This window comes from Thunnus maccoyii, chromosome 4 (genome assembly GCF_910596095.1).
Source record: "Thunnus maccoyii chromosome 4, fThuMac1.1, whole genome shotgun sequence".
Lineage (NCBI taxonomy): Eukaryota > Metazoa > Chordata > Actinopteri > Scombriformes > Scombridae > Thunnus > Thunnus maccoyii.
In genome coordinates, this window is record NC_056536.1 from 155,082 (window position 1) to 180,949 (window position 25,868).

The 25,868-nt window shown below is 41.9% G+C and overlaps 1 protein-coding gene across 5 annotated transcripts; it reads left to right on the forward strand.

Annotated features, from left to right (window-relative positions):
* Nucleotides 1-9,172: 9,172 nt before the first annotated feature.
* Nucleotides 9,173-16,819, forward strand: LOC121895276. Of its 5 annotated transcripts, XR_006095727.1 has the most exons (7): nucleotides 9,173-9,276; nucleotides 10,718-10,766; nucleotides 10,855-10,927; nucleotides 11,017-11,071; nucleotides 15,084-15,233; nucleotides 15,364-15,456; nucleotides 15,747-16,819. XR_006095727.1 is itself a non-coding variant. In XM_042408289.1 (5 exons), the coding sequence occupies exons 1-5, from the start codon at nucleotides 9,274-9,276 to the stop codon at nucleotides 16,050-16,052; spliced, it is 606 nt and encodes a 201-aa protein (XP_042264223.1). In that variant the 5' UTR covers nucleotides 9,183-9,273; the 3' UTR covers nucleotides 16,053-16,819. The 5 variants fall into 5 exon arrangements, 3 of the variants coding, with proteins under 3 accessions (XP_042264223.1, XP_042264222.1, XP_042264221.1); XR_006095728.1 differs by lacking the exon at nucleotides 10,718-10,766 and having other exon boundaries at nucleotides 9,174-9,276; XM_042408289.1 differs by lacking the exons at nucleotides 10,718-10,766; nucleotides 10,855-10,927; nucleotides 11,017-11,071 and adding an exon at nucleotides 14,710-14,763 and having other exon boundaries at nucleotides 9,183-9,276.
* The last annotated feature ends 9,049 nt before the right edge of the window (nucleotides 16,820-25,868 follow it).

Genomic DNA, 25,868 nt, shown 5'->3' on the forward strand with positions numbered 1-25,868 from the left:
GTCAGTCATTATGCAAAAGATGTGACCAGCCATGTTTAAAATATGTGAAACTATTATCATGACTTTTACAAACTGTTATTCTGTCTCTGGCTTGTTTACTCTGTTTTAACTTGATAAGATAATAATGTTTTACTACATTCTGTTAAAAAAGGACTTCATAAGTGTTACATACTCCCCCCCCCTACTGGATGGGATATGTATAACCTGATACTCTATTGACCATTCGTTTGTGCTCTCCCAGGTGGCCCTGATTGGATGATTGAGGGGAGGACCTATAAAGAGGGAAGGAAGGTGGCTTGGACTCTCTCTTTTCCATTTTCCAGCCTGAGTAGCAGCAGTTTTGTTCTTGTGTTGGTTCTGCTATGTTTTACCTTTGCCTTTGTTATTTCTTGGTTTGTGTTGGTGAGTCTGGAAGTCCTCTTTTTGCGGCTTTATTTCTGTTAGGTTTAGTTCTTATGTGGATTTAGGTTTGAGGGGGGAGCTCAGATCCTACGGCCCTTTGTAGGCTGGTCTGGGTGCCTCCTCTTCTTTTTGTTCTTTTTGGCCGGCTCACCAGCTTTTTGTTATTTTGTTGTTGTTGTTAATAAATTGGTTTAATTACTGTGGAATATCCTGTCTTTTAATCATATTGGGCCTTCTGTGGGCGAGCTGTTTTCAGAGGGTCGTAACAATAAACATTACTGTACATACAAACTAACCTCTTAATTTGGTCCCTTAGTCTGGGAACCATTGGCAAATATGCTTAAAATCTCAGCTGGTAAGTGACCTTTTGAATTTAAAAAATTCTATAATAAGTTACTTTTTTTAAGTAACTACATTGTGAACTATAAAACTGATCTTATCTTACCCCTGGGGAGACATTTTTCAGGAATGAAAAAATCTGGTAAAAAGAACAAAAGCAGGAGAAATGTTCAGTGAAGATGTGAACGCTTCTCTAGAAGACTGGATCTCTTAATGACTGATGAGCTTCTGTGGAGAGACCCAGAAGAAAGTGACTGGACATCTGGTGGCCTCATCTTATATGTCTGACAGTCCCGCCCACATTCTGGCATTAGCATTTGCATGCATGCACACCTGAGAGGGGGTGGACATGATACTCTGTGCTTGAAAATGTAAAATAAAGTTAAATGTGTTTTTTTATTTTGATTACTCATAGTTTTGAAAAGAAAAACTTAATTCATCAAAGGTAAATGGTGACTGACTAAAGCTGAGTCTTTCAGCATATAAGGTGATCCCCCCCCCCTGCCACTTGGCAAGGAGGCCACTGTCAGCCGTTGGCAGCAGTAGGAGAACTTTCTGGCCCTCCTGGAAAACTCTCCATCTAGAAGCCGTGTCATACCTCTGCTTCTGTCGCTCCTGTGCTTGGCCCAGATTACCATTGGCCAGTTCTTGAAATTGGTCCAGTTTGTCTCTCATCTTCAGGACGTATGAGAGCTCACTGCACTGCTGTTGTGGCATGGGGCCCTCCCAGGCCTCCTTCAAGACATCCATTGGACCCCTCCTCAGCATGGACTTAAGAGTCTTATTAAAGCGCTCAACGAGGCCATCTGTCTGGGGATGGTAGGGACTGGTCTTCACACCCTGAATCCCCAGCAGCCTGTGCACCTCCTTCAACAGGCTTGAAGTGAAATTGGTGCCTTGGTCAGTGATGATCTCCTTTGGGATTCCAACTCTGGAGAACAGCTGAATGAGGCAGTTGACAATCTGGCGGGCCTTAATCTTCTTCAAAGGAAAGGCTTCAGGATATCTTGTAGCATAATCGCAGACTACTAATATGTACTTGTGGCCTGCACTACTCCTTTCTAGTGGGCCTACAATGTCCATGGCAATACGGGAAAAGGGCGTATCAATGATGGGCATGCTTATCAGGGGAGTCCTATCTCCTTTCCTGCCTGGAGCTGTTAACTGACACTGTGGACAAGACTGACAATATTTTACTGTGTCAGCATACTGCTGGGGCCAATAGAAACGCGGAACCATCCTAGAAAATGTTTTTGCCTGTCCTAAGTGTCCTGCCCAAGGGATTGAATGGCTCAGGTTAAGGACTGTGGGCCTCAAACTCTGGGGAATGACTAGCTGATCACCAATCTGACTACGACGATACGACATGTCTCCCTTGACCACAAATGCTTCCCTTTCTCTCTCTGTCACCTGGGTTGACTCGGGCACACATCTAGAAAACGAAGTTGTAAGGGTGGGGTCTTGTCTCTGCAGCTTAGCAATGTCACTAGAAATGGCAAAAAGGTCAGACTCTAAAGGCTCAGACACATGCTCAGCTACCTTTGTCCCCCTCACTCTGTCCTGTCTCCTCTGGCTCCTGCTTTTCCTCTCCTTAAGCTGTTTGGTGTGCTCAACCCCAGGTACTTCCTCCTTTGCAAACGGTAACTCCTGCCATGCCACTGTTGAACTAGCCTGTTCCTGCTTACTTTTGGACCTGGTGACCGCTAGCAAACTTTCACTGGTGCAACTAGCCCTAGCCTCACGAGACTGCTTAGCTATCAATTCAGCAAGGATGGGAAGATCACAGCCTAACACAACCTGATAGGGCAGTTGCTCAAATACCCCTACTGACAGCAAGTAGAGTTGGCCTTCAACCTGGATAGCTACCTTAGCTATGGGGTAACCTACTTTGTCACCATGAACACAGAAAACATCCACTGTCCCTCCACAATAAACAACATCCCTAGGGAGACTATCCTGTCTGACTAGGGTGCGATTACTTCCTGAATCTAGAAGAGCTACGCAGGGTCTGTCTTCAATTAACACACCTATTGTAAGCTCCTCACATTGACCTTCTGAGACCTCCTCCCTCCCCGGCTCACTGACCAGTGACTTGGGAGCAAAACACATGTAGTTTTTACTAACATGGCCCTTATTACACTCTGCCTTAAAATGACCTGTCTGACCACAAGAGTGACACACTAAGAGGGCTTTGTTTCTAGGCTCAAATTTAGCTGAATTTGAGGGGAAGGAACTATGTCTTGTGTTTCTGGCTCTAAGGTCACTCCCACCAATAGGCTTACCCAAGGGTGTGGGTGGGCGGGACTTGGCTGGGAGGCACTCTTTTGATGGACGGCGGGCAGCCAGGAAAGCTTCAGCCAATTCTGCTGCTTCTTTGGAGGTCTTTGGGTTCCGTTCTTTAATCCAGGTGCGAAGCTCAGGATTCAGGACTTTGAGGAACTGCTCCATGATAATGGTATCTCCAATTTGTTCCTTTGTCTTTTCTTTGGGAGCCATCCACTTGTCATACAAGTCCTTAAGGCGGACCTGCAGCTCTCTAGGTGTCTCCTCTTCTGCCGGCACACTGGAACGGAACCTCACTCGATAGGTCTCTGCACTGATTTCAAACTTCTTCAAAACAGCACACTTTACTTTTGCATAATCCATGGTGTCATCAATGTCCATAGCTACATAAGCAGAACGGGCTCGACCGGTTAGCAGTGGAGCCAGGTGAAGAGCCCACTCTTCCTGAGGCCACTGACAGGCATGAGCAATTCTTTCAAAGGTGATTAAGTAATGTTCAACGTCCTCACCTTCACTGTATGGCTGCATTTTGGGGCTTTTCCAGCCAGGAAGCCTCACCAGACTGGAATGCTGTCCTCCATTAGCCAACTGTGTTAGATCAACCTCAGGCCTGCCTTGGATTGCTGGGATGTGAGGAGGCTCGGCTGTAAGCTCTACAGAGGGGACGGATGGGGTTGCTGAATCTCCCATCAGCTGCTGACGATCCTGGCGGTTCTGTTGCACCTCATGTTGGAGCTGGGCAAACTGGTGCTGGATTCGCTTCCACCTCTCCTCCTGTCGCTTGCGCTCCTGATCTATCCTGACATCGCTGTCAGCCTGCTGTTGCATCAGACATCGTAGAAGACTTGTCAGTTCAGCCATACTTTCTTTCTCCTGGGCTTGACCACCTGCTGCCCCCTGCTGGTCACAGACATCTTGAGACACTTCTGGAAGACACTCAGTTGCTTGAGGTTTCTTTTGTCTGGTTGACATTTTCTTCGCTGCCTCCTACTGGCCTGGATCCCACCACTGCCACCAAATGTAGTGTAGCCTGACCGGATCGGCTGGTCACTTGGTAGGAGGCAGACACAGGAAACCTTATCCAGGTATCACAAGGTGGTTTATTTACAAGAAAAAGTGGCACCATGCTACACATGTAACAAAACAACAAAAAACAAAAAAATTATGTACAAAACAAAAAAACAACTAAATAGTTAACTTGGCCTAACTGATCAAAACTCAACTCATATCAACTGAACTTATATTAACTTATCATCATGTGCACACAGCTACACACTGATGTACTAACCCCCCGACAGCCAAAAAGCAACTGCTTAAATAGACCCTTCCATCAGCAGTCCATCAGAGTCAATCTGGGCTGTACCATTGCTGCAGGTGCATCCCATGTCTCTGCTAAAACAGGTCAGAGATAAAGTTATTCACTCTTACCAACCTCCATGGTGAAACACTTTACCATAGCTTACCACACAACACACTTCCAACCATACATACACTGATCAAAGTCACAGTAAATAACTCACTTAACATAATTAACTACCACCCCCCACATTATCCAACCCAGTGACATCACCAATGATGTCACCCAGTGTATAAATACAGGCCATTGTTGGGTGCCTCCTCCTTTTGTCTGTGGAGCACATGGTGGGTATGGTAAGTAACACAGAAAGAATAGGATTGAATTATGAAATGCAGACTTAACCCAATAAACAATAACTAAACTTAACAATACTTGTCGGTGTTTTACTTTAACCAAAAATGTTGCTGGTATGTGAACTGTAACCAGACATAATGCAAACCACAAACAAACCCGGGATAGTATGTGTCTGCAAGTTACAGATTGATCATAAACATGTGGCTAAACAAACAATTACCTAGCATGGTTAAATTTGTGAGCTATGTGGCATTGATGGTGAAAGTAGGGACAAATGGTGTATTCTCACCCACTTTGTCACATACAGTTATATGGGTACACTTTGTAAATATTTGTGCATTATATGATAACCTAAAGACTTTTCTTATTGTTAAAGTAAAAGCTCTGTACAGAAAACAATAAAGTGGAGGTGCTTTAACTGTCTCTGTGTGTATGAAACACAATTATGACTGAAGTCAATTTTTGAATGAAAGACATAACATGGGGCTGTCTGAAACCTACCTCACAATCTGTGCTCCTCTGTTCAGCTGTCTGTGTGCCTCTAATACACATGTAAACTTCCACCATTCCCCCACAGGCTGGTGCAGCGGAGCAGGAGCCATGTCAGATGTTTAGCACCACCCAATGGTCACTGCCTAGATGACACACAGGCAACAATTTAGAAAGAAAAGTACAGCCTCTTGACATCTTATCAAGTTTGTATAAGCTACAATCATAGGTGGAAGAATGGTAAATGGTCTGTACTTGTATAGCGCCTTTCTAGTTTTCCAACCACTCAAAGTGCTTTTTACACTACGAATCACATTCACACACATTCACACGCTGAATGGGTACAGGAGCTACCATGCAAGGTCCCAACCTGCCCATCAGAGGAATCTAACCATTCACACACATTCATACACTGATGGTTCAGCCATCAGGAGCAATTTGGGGTTAAGTGTCTTGCCCAAGGACACATCGACATGTGGACTGGAGGAGCCGGGAATCGAACCGCCGATCTTCCGATTAGTGCACGACCCGCTCTACCTCCTGAACCACAGCCGATCTGAAGTAATCAGATCCTTTACTGCACTAAACGTAGTAATAGATCAAACACAATACCAACAGAAAAAGGGCATGTAAACTCCATCTACTCTAATAGATCAACTTAGAAAAGATCCCACAACATGATTTTGTGGTCATGGTCACGTCATGTGATACCTGTGTGTGATACGTACAGCTCAGCTGACCATCAGACTGAACACTAGTGGGTTATTTCATGAGATATTATCATCAATGGAAGGAAAAACTTCAGGCACTGATGAATGGAGCAGGAACAAAAACACTAGGATTCAATTAAAAGCCTTTATTCAAAACATGGCTCCTTACAATAAAACATGATCTGTTTCAACTTTAAAGGTCCAAAAGGCTGAACAATAAACAAGCAAACATGTACATATGATTATGCAAGAATGTCAGTTTGTCAGAATGAGACTCAAGCACAGGGCTGTCTATAAAGCCAAGTGTCCAGTTAGCTCTCCTCACTGACATGTAAATGAGTCTTTAAAGTCTCAATGTCTCGTCAGCGGTGGTTCAGAGGTTGTTGTTCTTTTCTTTTTGTGAAGAAGACTTTCTTGAGGAAAATAGCAGGACGAGTAAGTACTGATTCATTTTCACTAGTTGATTTTTTAATTTGTGTTTTCTGCTTGATTTGTGACATTTGTGACAAATTAAAATCTAAATTCAGTCCTCCAGAGAGATAATACTTTTTATTGCTGTGTTCATATCAGAGCGTGTGTTTCTGTATTTGGAGAAGTTTACCGATGCTATGGCTGTGCAAGGCTGGAAAGTCAATACTTGTTGCAAATAAGATAATTTAAGCTTTAATTTGATGCTGAACATGTTTGATTTAAAGCAGGTTTAGCAGAAATACAGGAGGATAGGTACAATTATAAATGTAGGTTGGCTGAGGGTCTTTTGAAAACAGCTAAATGTAAACGTAATTCAGCAGCGTGCTGCTAGACACCAGAAAGTTTCAAATGAACAATGTTGGAGTGGGATCATGTTAACCTGAAAGACCAGGTTAACTCTAGAGAACATATTTGACCTTCAAAGGTCAGCAACACAATCACAGCCCAAACCTATGCAGTAGAAACATCTGGTCAACGTGAAGCGGAAAAAATAACAATACAGGACTCTTACAGATAAAGTATTATCATGAATTTCACCCATATCAGTTCTTCTCTGTCTTGTTTCATACAACCAGAGTTGCCTGGTGCCGGGGACAGGAAGGAGCAGCAGAGGAAAGAGGAAGACACCAGCTGCAAAAGAAGCTTTCAGCAAGGACAAGGCCAACTAAGACAAAGCTAACCGCTACTTCTCGCCAAATCAAGGTGAAGCTGTATTTTACAAAAACCCTGGAAGAAAATGTTGTGGAGATTGTACCATGGAACAAACATTTCAAGCATCTTAAATGCCTTGTTGATCAGTCTAAACCCAAAATCTGAACATCTGATCATATTCAGCACAAACATGATGAAACATTGTTTACTCCACTGTTACCTGTGTACAGTGGACTAGTGACACACAAACACATTCGTCAGTGTCACTGTATTTTTACACAAGTCAAATACAACAGACACTTAAACATGTTTTTTTATTGGTAATTGAGTTAAAATAGAAGACATGAAGCCAGTTTAGATGATTTAAAGAATAAATCCAGTTCCATGAGTTGCTCAGCAGGAATGACATCAATAGCTTGTTGTTGTTGGATAGCCTCATTAAGACAGCAATAGTGGAAGTCAAGTGGACACTTAGCACTCTCAGCCTACTGTTTAACATCATTATGAGCTCTTCACCTGTGAATAGATTCACTAGCACTCATTCACAGTTTGGCTGCATTGTGGGGGAAACCCCATTGACCCTGTCCTGTTGTCAGAAAAGATGTGAGAACACACTGCATGTGAAAAACAATATCAGCTGAGTGGTTTTATTCTGACTTTACAAGTTTTAAACTTGAAAGTTAACATAGTTAACATGGGTCAGAGGTCAACTTTGGTCTGTATATTTAAGCTGGTATTTCAGGTTAGCGTGATCTGATTTACTGGTGTCTTACCTCATTTTAAAGCTCAGATTCAGACCTTCTCATAGAGAGAAACACTGTTAATGTGAAACCTTCTGCTGACTAGCAGCACGTTGTTGAATTCTGGTTACATTCAGCTGGTTTGAAAAGGCCAGCAGGAAACCTGTATTCATGTTTTTACCTTTCCTCCTGTATTTCTGTCAAACCTTCAAATAAAACATGTTGGACACCAAATGAAAGCTCAGACTCTCTTCTTTCCAACAAGTATCGGCTTTCCATCCTAGCACAAACTGGCTGCTAATAATAGATGAATGCAGAATTGTGTAACAATATACATTAAATACAAACAACAATACATAACTTAATTCAATCAATTAACATCAATACGTCAAAAGTGAACAAATAAATACATGAAATAGAAATATTTACAAAGCTGTGTGAAAAAAGAAATGAAGACACAAGGAGAAATATATACTAACATAAACAAACAACATTGAGGAGTCTCAGTATAATATATAATTAATATTATTAATAATATACAATATAATTACTATATATAATGTTACAATTAAAATGGTGGGCTTATATCTTTACACAAAGAGATAATACTAATACTACTACTAATAATAATATAGATATAATTATACTATAGATAATGTACAGATATGTATAGATAACAATGCTACTCATTGTCACTGATGTCTCGGCTGGTGTTACTGGGGGAACAGCTGCTTGGTACTGGGCAGAAGATATTTTGCTGATGTGTACAACCTGATAGTTTGTTTGTTTGGTGGCTTTTAACAGGATTTAAAAAGGCAATTGTAGAGAAAAGATTGGCATTACTAAATGACTGGGCTGTTTCTGTGGAAAGCTAATTAGGGATATTGAAAAAAATATATATAAACATTAACAGGTGCACTGTAAATCTAAACATTGGCTTTAATAAAAGGTATTGAGTGTACTAAACTCAGTTTTTATTAACATGTTGCTAACACTCATTTTGAATAAGTTACCTGTACTTTGTAGTTGAAAAACCTTCCAAACTCAGTATGCTCGAGTTGTATTGATTTAGAAAAAACAAGTCCTGGCAACTTAGGCCTTTTCATGAGTTAATGTACTTAGTTACATGTAACTATGTGCATTTACTCTTATACTTAAACACCCTACATATTAGAAGTGTTGGCACTTAAAGTATTTTTTCTTGTTAAGTTACTTCCTATTTCTACCTCCTTACACTTACACAGGAAAATGCTCCTCTATTTTTTATTTATTTTTTATTTTTTTACTTAATTTCTTTTCTTGCTTTTACATAACATTATTGGTACAACTTTATTGAACGACCAGGGCTGGCAGTGCCACAAAGTGCTACAGCCCCCCCCCCCTCTAACGGTTCAACGGCTGCACATGCGCACTGCACAGATCATCAACCACCTGCCTCTTGGCGCGGTATGTCTATGTCGTTGGACTTGGACACGGCTGCAACGGCCATTATTTCAATTTTGGGATTTATCGTTCTGCTGCTGCTTGGAACATTGATATGGTGAGTCCATGCTTGACTAAAAGGGGAACTATGCAAGTGTGTTCGATTTTCTGCTGTTTCGCTAACAGTTCTCCCGGCCAATGCATTTGTTTTCGATGAAACCGACCAGAAAACAATCGATAGAGCGATGGATAACATTATCTATCATGTACGATGTTAGGACGTGTGTCTCTGTGTAGTCTTATCCATCATTTGGGGTTAGCATTAGCTAGCGTTAGCAATCGCTAGCGTTAGCATTTATAGTTTGTGCTACCAAATAATTACAGACCTCTAAATCAACCCAAAAAATATATTGATGGCTTATATCCAACAACAGTATAGTGGTGCTTAGTGCTCAAAACACATTTATAACTTACATTTGTGTGATGTGGTGATTTTCAGTTTGAAAAGTAGTCCCCCCCCCCCCCCCCCCACGTAGCCAAGATGGCGGCCATTAAGGGTGAGACGTGTCCATAGTTCCACACTCAACTTTTTGACTGTTTTGAGTGAAACATCTGGGTACTCACAGTGTATTTTTACATACTTCTCAGTGTGAACGCACTTACTTTCTCAAAATGTTAAGTGTAAGTACAGAAGTATGTGATTTGAGACACAGTACAAGTCTAGGGCTGGGGGTGGGGGGAAGGGGGGTTATTTTCTTAGAAGTTAAGTTAGCTTGGAGATGCAAGGACACGTTACTCGCAAAACACGACTGTCAAACGTAGAATAAAGTTGTAAAATCCCAAAACGTCAGTGAAATTAGGTGCTTTTGTTGTTGTCGCTAACGCAGGCTTTTTTTTAGGTGAAACCATGAGGGTGCATGCCTGGTGGGTCATGTTCACTTAAGCAATATTACTCGAGTGGGTGTTCTTTAGCGCCATTTGAGCACGACAGTGATGCGGTCGGGACCGAGGCGCTTGCGCCCAGGTCCGCAAGCATCACGGTCTCAACTCTGTCTATCCGACTTTGTAACGTTACACACAGGCAGGGAGAGAGCCCTCTCGGCTAAGACAGTTTCCAGCATATTCACAAAAAAATGTAGATTTAGTTGTTCATATGTGACTTTGGCAGCTGACAGGAACACCTACATGAGGTTGATGTAGTTTGTGATTAATTCGTATGGCGCGTAATACATAACCTTTCAAAAAAATAATAATCCAGGTGTGTGTGTGTGTGTTTAGATTGAAACTGAAATTAAATCCATTAGTACCTAGTTAACATCAAGACTGACAAACAGTAATGTTTTAAGGATAATAGGATCACTGTTAGACTCATAAGCTACATATCTGTCAGCCTTAGAACTGTCTTTGTGACTAATGTGTTTGTCATAGTTTTCACTTGTATTTGACCAACAGCATTGTAAAGCCTGGTCATATAGGAGATGGCTAAAATACTGTGAATGCTTGAATATTAAGTATTAACAGTTGAATTGTTTTATTCTTTTTAACTATGTCTAACACAGGCTCAAACTAATGAGGAGTCCACACAGTGCACAATCTCAGCAGTAGACGGTATTTTCTCATGATTCTCCTTGTGCAGTAATTAATATATCATTACAACTACATGTTCTAATCATTTTCTTATTTTCTATCATTTCAGATTTATCAAGCAGACCAAACCCCTGCCTGGCCTTCATTCCGCTGAAGTGGACACATCTAGAGTATCCTCCAAGGTGAGGATTCTCATTGTCTGTGTGTGTGTGTTTATCTCTCAGGCTACAACTACATATTCTAATCATTTTCTTATTTTCTTTCATTTCAGATTTATCAATCAGGACCCTTCAAAACCAGATTAAACCTTCAAATGCAGTGGACATGTAAGTGCTGCACATTTTGTGCAGAAAAGAGAGGCCATTTACTTAAACATTACCGCTTAAAACATGGGTCCCATACACGGATTGCACAACTTCCTTGCCCACATAAGGAATGCATATGCACGTTTAAGTCTTTTAATGCACTTAAGGTGCATTTATCTACCTGGCACACTCAAAAAGATCCAGGCAAAAGGAGTGAAACAGCATTCCACTGTCCGCTGTGTGACTTTGTTGAGCCTGGCACTGATTCAAACTTTTTCACCCATTTACGTGGGCATTTGAGACTGAAACAAAAGGTTAGTTGTCCATATCAAGGATGTAACTTCCAGAGCAGCAATTATTCCACATTTAATGCACATAAATCCAAAGAGCATCCAGTACATAGTACAATGCCATTCAAAACTGAAATTCTTTCAGGGAAGTTACCTGAAGAACCTCCCCCCAGTTTAAATATTCAAGCCGAGGATAATGTCTCTGTAGCTGATGATTCTGACTTTGAAGTCGTGGAGAGCGAAGATGCAGAAGGACTGGAGAGTCAGTTGGAACATAATTTGGCTGCTCTATTTCTGAAAATGTCCTCAGTTCTTAACATTTCGGAGACTTCCCTGCAAGAAGTTATAGAACAGATCAATCAGATTAATTTACTGTCACAGCCGTTGTTACATACCTCACTTCAAAGAATACTCGATCAGCCTAATGACTCTTTAGTGGGTGAAATAGTGAGAGAAGTTACTAAGAGTAATGCATTCCTGAGATTCACTTCTCTTGGAGGGTCGTTGTCAACTGCAAGCAAACGAAAAGCATACATTTTAAACAACTTCTCTGTGGTAATGCCAATTGAATTTGTGCTGAAAAATGACAAGCAGACAGTTATGTATGTCCCGATATTACAAATGTTGCAGACGTTGCTAGCAAATAAAGACATTTTGGAAAAGGCCATGTCACCTGAGACAAATCTGACACAGAAATACAATTCTTTTAGGGATGGTTCCTGCTTTAAAAGTAACTCTCTCTTGAAAGAGCAAATATTTACGATTGTTCTTTTCTTGTACATAGATGATTTTGAGGTGGCAAACCCTTTGGGAACTTCCAGAAACAAACACAAGTTATGTGCAATCTACTGGGCACTTGGTAATCTGCACTCAAAGTATCGTTCCGGTCTCCATTGCATTCAGCTTGCCCTGCTCTGCAAGGCCAGTGATATCAAAGACCATGGTTATTGGGAAACTCTGCGCCCTCTCATTCAAGACCTGGCTTCTCTTGAGCAACATGGTGTGTATGTTGAACAGCTAGGGGCCAGTGTAAAAGGCACTGTATTATTTGTTGCTGCAGATAATTTAGCTGCTCATTCTCTTGGAGGGTTTTTCGAAAGCTTCACCGTTAGCCAAATATGTCGATTCTGTATGGCAAAACGAGAGGAAATACAACACAAGGAAGTGCGAACAGGCTCATTTCAACCAAGAACAGAGGAAAATCATGACCAACAGGTCAAGAACGTACAACAGGATCCTTCTTTGGCTCCACAGTTTGGTGTTAAAAGAAGCTGCCCTCTAACTGATGGCTTAGAACACTTTCATGTTGTTGATGGTTATCCACCTGACCTAATGCATGATCTTCTTGAAGGCATTGTTCCAGGTGAATTAGCCTTATGCTTGAAGGTACTGATATCAAATGGATACTTCTCTCTTGAAACCCTTAATCAGGCCATTAAGCAATTTCCATATGCATTTTCAGACAAAACCAACCAACCTCAGCTTGTCAGAAAAAACTTTTCTACCATGGCAACAATTGGAGGAAATGCACATGAAAATTGGGCACTTCTCAGACTTCTGCCACTTATGATTGGTCATCACATCCCTGAGGTGGATGAAACTTGGGAAGTTTTGATGAACCTAAAAGATGTAGTGGAAATCTCAGTGTCTGCAAGCTTTACAGAGGAGTCTCTGTACTTTTTTGACTGCAAGATTGCAGAGCATAGAGATTTATTTCAGAAAGTGTTCCCAAACGAGAAATTGCGCCCAAAACACCACTACATTGAGCACTATCCTCAACTGATAAAAAAAATTTGGTCCATTGTCTGACGTATGGACAATGCGCTTTGAAGGGAAACACAAGTTTTTCAAAGATGTTCTGCGTCACACTCGCAATTTCAAGAACATTTCACTTACATTATCTGTCCGACACCAGAAAATGATAGCATTCCATTTAGATACTCACTCATTCTTCAAGCCATCTGTTGAAATCGACAAAGTCCAGTCTGTGATGGTTGCTTCATTTCCTGAAAATGTGCAGAACTTTTTCTATCACAGAAATGGCCAGCAGAGCCAGACAGTCTTGGTAGCACCCTCTGTCTTCATTGATGGCATTAAGTACAGTGCTGACATGGTCATTTCAGTGGGATCTTGCTCTGGGCTACCAGATTTCAGACAAATATCAAAGATTGTAGTGATCAATAGTGACATTGTATTTGTCTGCAAACTTCTGGCCTCATGGTATGATGAGCATCTAAGAGCATATGAGCTCAGTCACTTGTCCACCTTCTCTGTCACACAGTTGTCTGAACTGAACGATGTTTTTCCTCTATCCCTTTACAGGATTAGAGGCAGACAGTTCATAACCCTGAAACGATACATACTGTGCTGAGTATGTAAATACTGAAGTCTTGAAATCCAATACAAATATTCTTCCTTTTCAGGTTGAGAAGTCATGATGGAAAAACAGCAACTTCTGATGAGAGTGGTCATCAATAAAGACGATATCAGAAAACTGGTTTTAAATGAGAGGCCAAATTCTATTGAGGAGTTAAAAGCACATATGAAGGAGAAACTCTCCCTGCAGTATGATTTTATATTGCAGTATGAAGACAAAGACTTTGATAATGCTCTCTGTAATTTGACACACATCACTGATTTGCCTGAAAAAGCGACACTAAAAATCATTCCCTTGATGACTCTAGAGTTATCAGCTGTGACATCGCCTGGCACGTCATCAGATGCTGACTGCAGCTCAATAGATACGGATATACTGCCTCTCACTGAAACTCCATTAAGAAGACAATGGCCGGAGTTTTTTGATATTCCAAATTTTTCGGTGGATGTTGAATACAGGTTGAGACAAGCTGATCTTGCCTTTATGAAAGATGGAACATGTATGTTGCTGTCACGTGATATGAAGCATGATATTCTGGAAAAACTAGCAGAGGCCATGTACAGTTTTAAAGCGTACCCTGATGATGATGATTACACCAGTGTGTCCCAATCTCTTATCAGCAAGCATCCAAGCCTTACTGAGCCTGGTCCTCAGCCAGGATACTATGGCTGGAAAAACAGCCTTAAATTTAAAATGGGAAATTATTGTACGAAGCTCAGAAGGGCTGGATGTGAGGATGTCATAGTTAATGGGGGCAAAAGAAGCAAAAACAACCCAGAAGGTGAATCATCAAGAAAAAACATAAACGGCCGAAGAGGGGGGAAGCAAACTATCTCCCCAATTTACCCGACAGACAGAATGAAGAAGGCCTTGAAAGTGCCAGACTCGTTCTCGTGGAAGAAATGAAGAAAAAACAACACAATGGCTTGCTCATGGCAAACTTGATGGACCAGACATTCTCACTACGCCGGCAAGAGATCGTGAAAAAGGAGCCTGCTGTACAGGACATAGTGGAACGGTGGCCAGCCCTGTTTACAGAGGGAGAGGTAAGTTATTTTTGTCATGAATGGTCACTGGGAGTTTTTACTCTTGACTGCATATTTGAAAGCAGGTTTGATAAGATAAACAAAATAAAAATTGAACTTGAGAAAGAATAAATTCACTGCAGATTCACAAAGATATAAGTCTTTGTAAATGTTTATGCGTTAACATGTTCTTTTCAAGTAAAGAACTCTTGCTCTTACAGTGAGAATTTATTGATGTCATTCAGTTTTATATGAAATAGTATGGTGTGTGATTTTACCATACTTAACTGGTATTCTCACTGCCCCCCCACTACCCCATTGCCCTACTTTTTTTTTCTTAGGTCTTTGCAGAGTTTAGCAGAATTGCCACCAAACATCTTGAAAGCAGTTTCTTTGAGTCTCTTGACAAGCACACTCCACGGATCATTGAACTCCTGCAGTCAAAAAAGGGAGCTGCTGGACTGAAGATTCAAGAGTTAATGGCCAACTTGGTAGGAAATTAATTTAATAATTTAAGTTTTAAGTTCTTACTCTCATCTACATACACTTACAGACCAACATTTTCATTCTTTGTCTGACTTTTTTTATTCTAATTGATGTTTTCTGTCTCTGTCTTATAAGTCATCGGATGTAACTGCAAGACGCTCCGTGGTCCTCAAAGGCCTTCCCATCGTCTTTGGTGATGACCCAAACAAGTTCTATAAGACATGTTTTGTAAGTACTTGCACAAAATGCAGTATATTCACTTGTAATACCGACATCAAAGATATATGTCCCTCACATTTCTGCCTGTATTCATTAATGTAGGCCTTCCTTTACTGTCTTATCTTTCACTTCATTTCAAATTTAGAGGGTGTTATTGTAGCTATTGATTGTTATTCTATTGTTCATTTTTTGTCTCTCCATCGCAGATCTTAGTGTATAGTTTATAATGATCATAGTGTCTAACTATCCAAATACTTCCTGACTACACATTGTTTTGCTGATTGTTTGTTTCTTTGCAGGAGACAACGAAAGATGAGGCCATAGACAATGTCACAGTCGGTGTATTGACCATCCTAAGTGAAGACGATCCTGAGCAGCCCGTGTCCACAGCCATCGTCCTTGAGGGAGGTATTGTGATGGACAAAATTCGGGACTTGCCACAGGCATTTTGCCTCATATTTGGCCTCACATATGCCTTGAACCTCGATTACCCAAAATGTGTTGGAAACACATTCAAATTCATTCAAAGTGTAATGCTTGGTTTGGGAAACAAAGCCCTCCCCCCAAAACTGTTAACAGTTAAAAACATGTTGTTTGACGAATGAGGAGTCAGATGTGAGGTAGCACTCAAGAACTGCTTATGACAGAGACATGAGAAGAGATGCCTTAACTAAACAGTATTTTGAACATTTTAAGAGCTGCCTAGATGCAGTTTATTTGTTGAGTTGATTTTCAAATCTGTTCAGTGCTTTTATGCTGGTGGTATATATAGTGCCCTCTTGTGAATTCAGGTGTTAAAATGTTGTGTAAAAAGAAATATATGTTGGATAATGTGGCATACCGTTAATGTTCTTATGACAGAGAAGAGGCGTTTGATGCTTTTATAAACAGCGTTTTGAACTGTTTAAGAGTCAAGTGAAAATATAATCATCATTTCATTGTTCAATTGATACTCAGACCTGTTGAGTGCTTTTACAATAATGCCTTCTTGTGAATTCTGATGTTAAAATGTTGATTAAAAAGAAATGTGATATGTTGGATGATCTAGCCAGCAAATACCTGTAATCCAGCATAAATTGTGCGTGTTAAGATTCACAGTAAGTCTGCATACTGTTAATGTTTTTATGACAGGAAGAGAGGTTTGCTTTTAGCATTTTGAAATGTTCAAGAGTGACGTGAAAACATTTTCATTTCATTTCAATTTTTTTTACAATAGTGCCTTGTGAATTCAGGTATTAACGTGTTAAAAGAAATGTGATATGTTGGATATTTGGATACTGTGACCAGCACATAATCCATCAAAAATTGTGAGCACAAAATCTGCATACTGTTAATTCTGTACACGTTTTAAATAAATTGAATGCAGATGACATTCTTTTTCGCAGTATTTTTTTCTTTCAAATTAAGAGATGATAACAAAGTTATTTTAAGTACTGAAGACTCAGAATTGACGAGTTAATTTCAATACAATAAAGTTACAATAAATTACTTATTTTAAGTCCAATGCAGTCATAACCAGCAAGTTAATTCAAGAGCTGTGAACTCAAAATAATCATGTTTAGTTTAGTTTAGTAAACTTATTATAAACAAGTTCTCACAAGTACTGCACACTTATATTTAGTAAGTTACATATACTTAACTTAATCAAGTTTACTTAACTCAGTTAGTTTAAGGCAATGAGTTTGCATATTTTTTTTGAGTAACGCCAACTAATTACATTTTACAGTGTGGTTAAAAGTAACCAGAAAAAAATGTGCAAACAAATGATTTTATTATCAATTTTCAATGTTTTATCTGCTATAATTTATTATGTATGAATATAGCATCTTCCTAAATTGCATTATAATTAGTGTTATGATTTTAGTTCATTTTCAGTTGTTCCCTGTCTTGCTGCTCCAGACTGCGTTTTCCTGATTCACGTCCGCAGCGGGCCTACGGTGGCCGGCGTGAATGTGGGACTAGCCCCTCTCTCACAATCATGGATGTATAATAAGAGCTCTTATAATACATCTATGCTCACAATGCAATGTGTGTTGTACGTGGGAAGATATGAGTGTTCATGTGTTCAATGTAGATGTAGATGTGATGACATGTGGGGCAGACAGCCCGCCGCCCCGCAGCAGCGTCATTTGAAATATTTTAAATGACGCTGCAGTGCGGCTACAGCGCGAGCTTGAAATTTACAGTCGGCAAAAGAGGGGAGACTTTCCTCCAACGCTAGCAAACTTGAATGAATGAAGTGGATTTCATAACCAAGCACAGGGTACAAACCCTTTATTTGGAGGAGAAACTGGATTTAAAGCGCCTCGGAGCCCACCAGCCACGGAGTACTGTCATCACTCAAACTGCTGGTTAAATTAACCGCGGGAGGAAAAACCGCCATGCTGCCCTTTTCTGAGCCGTCAGCTGGTAAGTGAAAGTATATTTTGGTGGTTCTGGTCCGTGCATTGGCCATATTGTTGTGCTGGATCGATTGATGTAGATGGTGACGAGTGTCAGTGTGTCCGTGCTTATCTACTGAGGTTGTTGTCATAAAGTTGTTGTCACAGAATAGATTAGTATCCTTAAAAAGTTGTCTTTGCACTTCGTTGTAGTGTCGAGCTCTTTGCTGTTCGTTCATGGCCATGTAGGCTGATTTGTTCTGAGCTTGGCTGTGTCGGCTTATGACGATATAATATCGTATTATTAATGAATCAATATTTCAGAGAGGTTGTGCTTCAGTGATGCGTTCAGGCGCCTCGTTCCTGAACGCATCACTGTCGTGAGTCAACCAGCCAACTTCAGCTAATGCTTTCTAGAGATCGTGGCTTTTCCCGAACTGAATAAATACAACACATATAAACACAAAACTGCTTTGCTAGCTCAATCTCGTTGTAACTAAGATATTCGTTGAGAAAAATATTTTTTCCATGGACAGATTTAGCTACTACGTCCGCAAACTTCACATATATTTGTAAGCTAGTAGCGCCACAGCACCGGCACAGCTGATGGAGGATGCTGGAGTGGAAACTGAGATAAACTCTCAACTGAAGGGAAAATGGTTAAGTTTAGCTGTGTGTGGGGGAGCCAGATAATGATGAAGAGTGAGGAAGGGTTCAGGTTTTTCTGTGTGTGTGTGTGTGTGTGTGTGTAACTCGTCTCAGTCTCAGAGTTCAATCCACCCAGTAAAGGGTCCGTTTTGTTTCCCCCACAACCCCTAATCAGTTCAGTTCAATCCACTTTCACAAACATTAACTCAAAACTCCACTCCGGGTTTTCACCTCAGATCCCCCACAAAACAAAACAAATCAAAGACACTAGCAAAGCCACACATAATATTTTTAGTGATAAGGCTTTTTTCATTTGAACACGGCTAGGCGTGCTGTTCTAAATGTCTAGTTGACCAATCAGATTGCTTGGTGGGAACTACGTGTTGTGTAATTCAGGCTTGTGACAGTGGTGATGTAACTTGTGTAATTTCTCTCTCTCTCTTCCTCTGTTTATGTGTACAGGACCTGCTAGAAGCCACTTTGTTGTTAAAAGTGTTTTGTGGAGCCATGCATGGACCCATAACATGTTAAAAACACATCAGTAGCAAGAGCAAGTACTGTAGTTTTCCTGGTATGTAGCCTATCTATTGAAGTAGTTGTTGCCCCACCAATTTTTTAAAAACACCACTGCTCATGCCAATGTGTTGCTCAGTTCTCAATCGTTGGTGATTCCACTGTCTGACAAACTCTAGGCAAGATTGCTGGATTCTTCCGAGATAAACATAATGTAATGCTCAGACTTGCACTTCATTATTTGAATCAAGAATTCCTACACTCTCCATGTACTGAAATAGTTGTCGGTAGAAGTCAGAGACAACTCTATTGCCATCCGCCCACAGCCTCTCAATCCGTTGATTATGAACACTTCTAGCAGCTATATAACTCCCCCGGTCCGCACCCCTGTTCTCAATCATAAACCTTGCCACATCTACATTTTCTCCCACTCTGTCCCCTCTTACTCTGAGTGGCAAACCAAACTGAGATACACCATTGCAGAAAAAAGAAAGAACAGTTGAAGCACGCTTGTTTGTGCAACATTCCAAATAAACGACTGTAGCCATCAATGCATCCATGGAAAACAAATCTCCAGGCGATCGGTTTATGATTGGAGTCAATGTGCCTGTAATGAAAATGGAAAACAAGGTTAAAGTGACTACAGAACACATATACAACTGCACGGTTGGTCTTCATCTAGAGACTGATCAGCCTACTACGCTGTTTTATCTCTGTTGTATATAGTAATGGGTGTAGCCGTCTGTCCGTGTGTTAGCATTGTGGCCGGATTTGCACAAAACTTTGTAGAAGGTTCATTGTAGGTCAACTGAGAATTGATTAAATTTCCACAATCATCCACCAAATGGGGGCGCTGTAACCCTGACCAATCACTAAAAGGCGTAACTTCCGAACGCATTTCACGTAACACCACAAAACCTTGTAGAAAGGTTGGACATGGGCCGAGGAAGAACTGATTAACTTTCCACCTGGATTGTCCTTAAATGGATATTTCACTTTAGTAAAACTTGTCAAAATTCAGCAGTCTTACCTCTATCAAAGTGCATCTACAAGTAGAGTAGCAGCAGTAGATAGCTCCTTGCGTTAGCCAACGCAACAGTTAGCTTGTTGTAGCAGCCTGAAGGACTCTTTATACATCCATGGAAGGACTGTTAAGGACTGTCGTTAAGCTAACGGGAGAAATGATCTGGACTGTGCAGCGCAGCAGCAGCAGGACGCTGACGGGAGGCTGGGGAGAGAAGCAACTGGAGAAACAACCAGGAGGGTTAGCTTGTTTGTCATTGTTGCTAATGATATCAGACTGGTTAAGCAGCAGCCACAAAGTTCTGTTAACTAACAAAAAAGATGACCAACAGCCACAAATGGACGTTATGACATGAATACTTCATCTCCATGATAGAAAGAAGAAGACATCAGATAACGTGAGTCAGATACAGCTTCTCTCTCTCTCTGTCTCTTTGGTCGCTAATTTCATCTCTGATGGTTAAATGTCTGTGTGACTTTTTTGTGTTTTTTATCTCCTTAACAAGAATGCAGCAGAGATCATATAATGTGTTGTGGGTAACGTTAGTTTGCTTGTTGATGTTACAGTGAGCTGTCTGGACTCATTCATTCATTCGTTTTTAATTGAGTGGTTGTTCAGTCACCTGTTGATGTGTGATTAGTGAATGAGTGTGCAGGAGGTCTGGCTGCTTGCTTCTAACAGTTTCTTTAGTTCCTTTTTAAGCTGAGCTGTATATTGAGTAATAAGCAACTAGAATAACAGAATAACAAGTGTTTACTAGTGGTGTAACTGATTGTAGTTGATCCATGATCCGTACGTATTGCCCCCCACGGTTTGGCAGGCATCTGAACTGCGGATTAATTGCAAAATTTAATGTCTCAGTTAAAGTAGACATTTTAGAGACAAAGTAAACAAACTGCTGTAAGTACAAGTCATAGACAGACAGCTTGTCGCTAACAGAGATTTTGAAGAGCAACAATCAAACCAGCATGTAACAGGTCCGTTGTGACATTTGAGTTGTTTATCTGCTGTTTAATGTGCTGCAGCTGAGCAGCTAATTAGCATCTAGCTGCTAACTGATGTTAGCGGTGAATGTTTATTATCATCAAGTTTTGATGATGTGGACAGAGGCTGTTTCATTCACTGTTTAAAAGAGGAAGGTTTCATGCCTCATATTGCAATAACTAAGCTTTAAATATTTTATATTTATTTTACTTTATTTCATTTAGACATTGGACATCTTAAATGTTGTTTTCATTTAAGACCATGGGCAAAAGTTCCTTGCTGTTTCTGGCTGTAAGTGTGTTGCAGAATAAATGGAGAACGCTGATCCTAAAAATGATCCGATCCGTGACTCAAATCCATGATACGATCCAAACCGTGAGTTTTGTGTTCATGTTAACACCCCTAGTGTTAACATATCAGCTTTGTAGACTATATTTTGTATGTCGTGCATATAGATAAGATTGTGTAAGTCATGTATTTGATACATGCATTAATACTTTCTGATGTGAACCTACACTTTTAGATCTGTGAATGTTTTTAGTGTTCAGTCTCTCTAGTATTCAGCACTGATCTGAACCTGTATCACATTATAAGCTTTGTGCTACTTTATATATTTCTGTACACTAAGAAAATACATAGGAAACACATGTAAATCATGTGATCTGTTGTCTGTTTTTGATGAGAACATAAATCTGTTGACGCAAAAGAGCAATACTATAAATCTGAATTTCACTTTGTTGGTAAAATGACACATTTGATCCACTCCATGGCTAAAATAAGCTCTTCTTTGTTTAGAGACATTATGTATATGCTAGATGTCTTTAAAGAAGCAGCCTTTTCACCACTCAAGCAAATTGTTTTATTGGCATATAAAATTGCCCCCCACCCCTTGCTGCATGTGTGCACATGATGTTCACACGTTATGTGTATGTTTGCAAATTATGTACAATAATTCATTTTTCGAACAGCAGTGATTTGCATCTGACGCATCTAGGTCGCGGAAGTGGTACTCAAAAAACTCGTCCAGGGTTGGCAGGTCTGACTTTGTGATAAAAGCATGAAAATCAGCAATATTATATGTAGGCTATAGTTTTCCGTGCTGTACCATATCTAGTGCCGATTGAGCTGGACCTCATGGGGGGCTTGCCTATTTGTACTATCTGCTAGTTTTTCCTGGACTACACCTTGATAGTGACTCAAGATAAAACAAATCAACATTTACCATTTACCTAAGATCAATGAAAATTTGAATATATTTAAACTTAAATTCAATTTTATAGCCTTATCTGAGACATGGTTAAATCAAGAGAAAGGTATTGATTTCCATATTGACGGTTTTGAGCTTCTTTATATCAATTGAACCAACAACAGGGGAGGGGGTGTGGCCCAGTATGTGGACAGTGACTTGAAATGCAAACCAGTCGAATATATGACAACTGTAATTGATGATTTAATGGATAACCATGGAAACTGAAGCAAGAGGGATGAGGAATATACTTGTGTATACAGAACACCGAGGTCACATGTAGAAACATTTTAAGATAGTTTGAAAGAATTAATGAAAATAAAACGTCTGCAATCTGTGGAGATTTATTTAATATTGACCTCCTAAATGTATCTAAACATAAAACATCAGATTTTCTGGATGCATTATATAGAAGAGGGCTATACCTATTGATCACCAAGCCCAGTAGAAAAACCTCCATTTGTGCAACATTAAGCGACTATTTAACTGTGTTTGCAATATATGATTAATATGAAATATATGATAAATATATGACTTATCATTGTATGATAAACATTGTCCAACAACACCATGTTAACATAAACGTGGTTATAATAAAAAGCCTTGGATAAAAAATGGGCTTACAAACTTTATGCAAAAAGAAAAACAAACTTTAGAGAGATTTCATAGCAGCCAGGTGATAAGTCTGGGCTCGGTGTGGGCCACCAAGACTCACCTAAGGAAAACACACAAGCCAAGGGTGATTCTTTTCATCTGCGGTAAGTGTGCTAGTACTTTTAAGACCTCACACCGAGTGACGTGCCATGCGGCGAAGTGTGGGGCAACCCGATCCGGAGCGGGTTGTATAACGGGGTACGCCTGCAATACATGCCCTAAAACTTTCTCCTCACAGAGGGGTCTCTCGGCCCATCAGAGGAGGAAGCACCTGGGTGTGTATGTCAGCAAGGCGAGGGCACAGATGGCAAGGGCGGCAAAGGACGGTGGGTGGACACAGGCTGAACTGGCAATCCTGGATCGTATACACGATGACCTCGGAGGGAAATCTGGGTTCCTCAAGGCCGTGGATTCAGCCCTCCTCCAATATACGAAGGCCCAGATACAACAGAAGTGGAGGAACCTCAGGAGTTTGAGAGGAAAAGTTGTGGTTAAGTCCCCCACAGCCGTCGTCTCGGGTAAGTTGCCGGACCATCGAAAACAGCTGCCCCCCAAGGCCCCAGTGGCCCTGGTCAAGGAGCACCTTGCCAAGACCCTGCCGGCTCACAGTGTTGACGGCGTGTCACTGCTGACCTCCTCCTGCAGGGCAATTAATGGATATCTGAGGAAGGTACTCGCGAAGTTGTGGACACGGTGCCACACTCGAGTCGTGAGTACGGGTAGGAAAACTTGGTCAGATCACCAAAAGCGCCTAAAGACGAAGAGACTCCGATACAAGAACTTGCAGATATTGTATCGGAGCAACAGAAGCTCCACAGCGAGACTGGTGCTTGATGGCAGGGATCAAACGGTTTGCCGTATTGATCTCAAACTGGTGACTGAGACGTACCGAGGGATCTGGGAAAGGGATGATTGTTTCGTGGGCCTCGGACAGTTTGCCTCCCTGCCGGAGGCGGACAAGACATGTGGGACAAGAAGGGCTAGAAGCTGGCCGATCTGTTCAAAGCCATAATGTACAGCGGGCGTTTGCTGAGGTGCCTCAAGCAGAGTCGTATGACCCTGATCCCTTAGTCTAGTGACCAGAGTAAAGCCGGGTCGTTCTGACTCCGCCCAAGCATGAATGGATGAACGAGTTAAGTTAATCTTGCTCGCTCTGATAACTTTGGCTGCTGTCCGTTTGCTTCTGAAAGAGTTCTGAGTGGGCCAGGGTGCAAGACCCGCCACTCTTGACTGCGATCAAAGCTAAGACAAGCGACAAGCCAACTGACCCTTCTGACTGACTGTGATAGGACAGGTCGCCTGCTGTCATAGGAAGAAAGATGTGGTCCACCCCGAGGCGTGAACGTGTCTGTCGGCCGACGGCACGTGATGCTGGAGTAGGGGCAGCTCCTGGCAGTGCGGATATGGCGAGCGGAGTAGTAGTCCGGAGCAGACTACTACTCAGACGGAAGAAGGAGGAGAGCCTGGCTGGGACTCCTAAGAGAAAGAAGGTACCATCTGGAGCGAGAAGGGCTCTTGTCCCGACTGGGAAGTGAGCAGGCATGATCTTCCTAAGCACGGAGAAGGGACGGAAACCCAAGCGGGCTAGCAAGGGTCTTCCATCGACAGTCATGGTGGGCCTCCGGGTGCCATGGCTAGTCCAACCGTGCAGGTTGTGCGCTGCCAGTCTGGGCTCGGTGAGGGCCGCCCAGACTCACTTGAGGAAAGCACACAAACCAAGGGTGATTCTTTTCATCTGCGGCAAGTGTGCCGGTACTCATAAGACCCCACACCAAGCGACGTGCCACGCAGCGAAGTGTGGGGCAACCCGATCCGGAGCGGGTACCATCACGGGGTTTGCCTGCAATACATGCCCTAAATCTTTCTCCTCACAGAGGAGCCTCTCGGCCCATCAGAGGAGGAAACACCTGGGCTTGTATGCCAGCAAGGCAAGAGAGCGGAAGGCTAAGGCGGCAACCGTCAGTGGGTGGACCCAGGCCGAACTGGCAACCCTAGAGCGCGTACACAACGACCTCTGTGGAAAATCTGGGTTCCTCGAGGCAGCGGTTTCGGCCCTCCCCCACTACACGAAGGCCCAGATACAGCGAAAATGGAGCCGTCATCTTGGGTAAGTTGCCGGACCTCCGAAAGGAGCTGCCCCCCAGGGCCCCGGTGGCCCTGGTCAAGGAGCATCTTACCAAGACCCTGCAGGCTCACAGTGTTGACGGCGTGTCACCGCTGACCTCCTCCTGCAGGGCAATTAATGGATATCTAAGGATGGTACTCACGAAGTTGCAGAGGAGGTGCCACACTCGTGTCGTGAGTACGGGTTGGAAAACTTGGTCAGATCACCAAAAGCGCCTCAAGACGAACAAGAGACTCCGATAGAAGAACTTGCAGACATTGTATCGGAGCAACGGAAGCTCCGCAGCGAGACTGGTGCTTGATGGCAGGGATCAAATGGTTTGCCGTATTGATCTCAAACTGGTGACTGAGACGTGCCGGGGGATCTGGGAAAGGGATGATTGTTTCGTGGGCCTCGGACAGTTCGCCTCTCTGCTGGAGGCGGACAACACATCCCTATTCCCTCCTATCTCACCTGCTGAGGCACTACAGGCATTACAGAAGATGGACCAGGTGAGTGCGCCTGCTCCTGATGGCGTTGGACGTAATGTCCTACTCATGTGGGACAAGAAGGGCGAGAAGCTGGCTGATCTGTTCAACGCGATAATGTACAGCGGGCGTTTGCCGCGGTGCCTCAAGCAGAGTTGTACAACCCTGGCCGTCGTGTTCATTGATCTGACCGAAGCCTTTGACACTGTCTCACACAAGCATATCACCGAGGTGCTTGGATGAGTTGGATGAGGTGGAGTGGATGAGTTGATCAGAGGTCCCATCAGGTACTCCTACAGGAAAAGGAAAGGAAAAGGCAGTAAAACATCTCTATCCTGAGATAAAAACAGTTCTGGTGGCCGGGTTTCCTCTTGGAGCT

Excerpts from the sequence above, each read along its gene's own strand:
- LOC121895276 (XM_042408287.1), top strand. The coding sequence starts at position 14,620 with ATGAAGAAAAAACAACACAATGGCTTGCTCATGGCAAACTTGATGGAC. Across the intron at positions 14,764-15,083 it reads CCCTGTTTACAGAGGGAGAG|GTCTTTGCAGAGTTTAGCAG; the intron begins GTAAGTTATTTT and ends TTTTTTTCTTAG. Across the intron at positions 15,457-15,746 it reads AGTTCTATAAGACATGTTTT|GAGACAACGAAAGATGAGGC; the intron begins GTAAGTACTTGC and ends GTTTCTTTGCAG.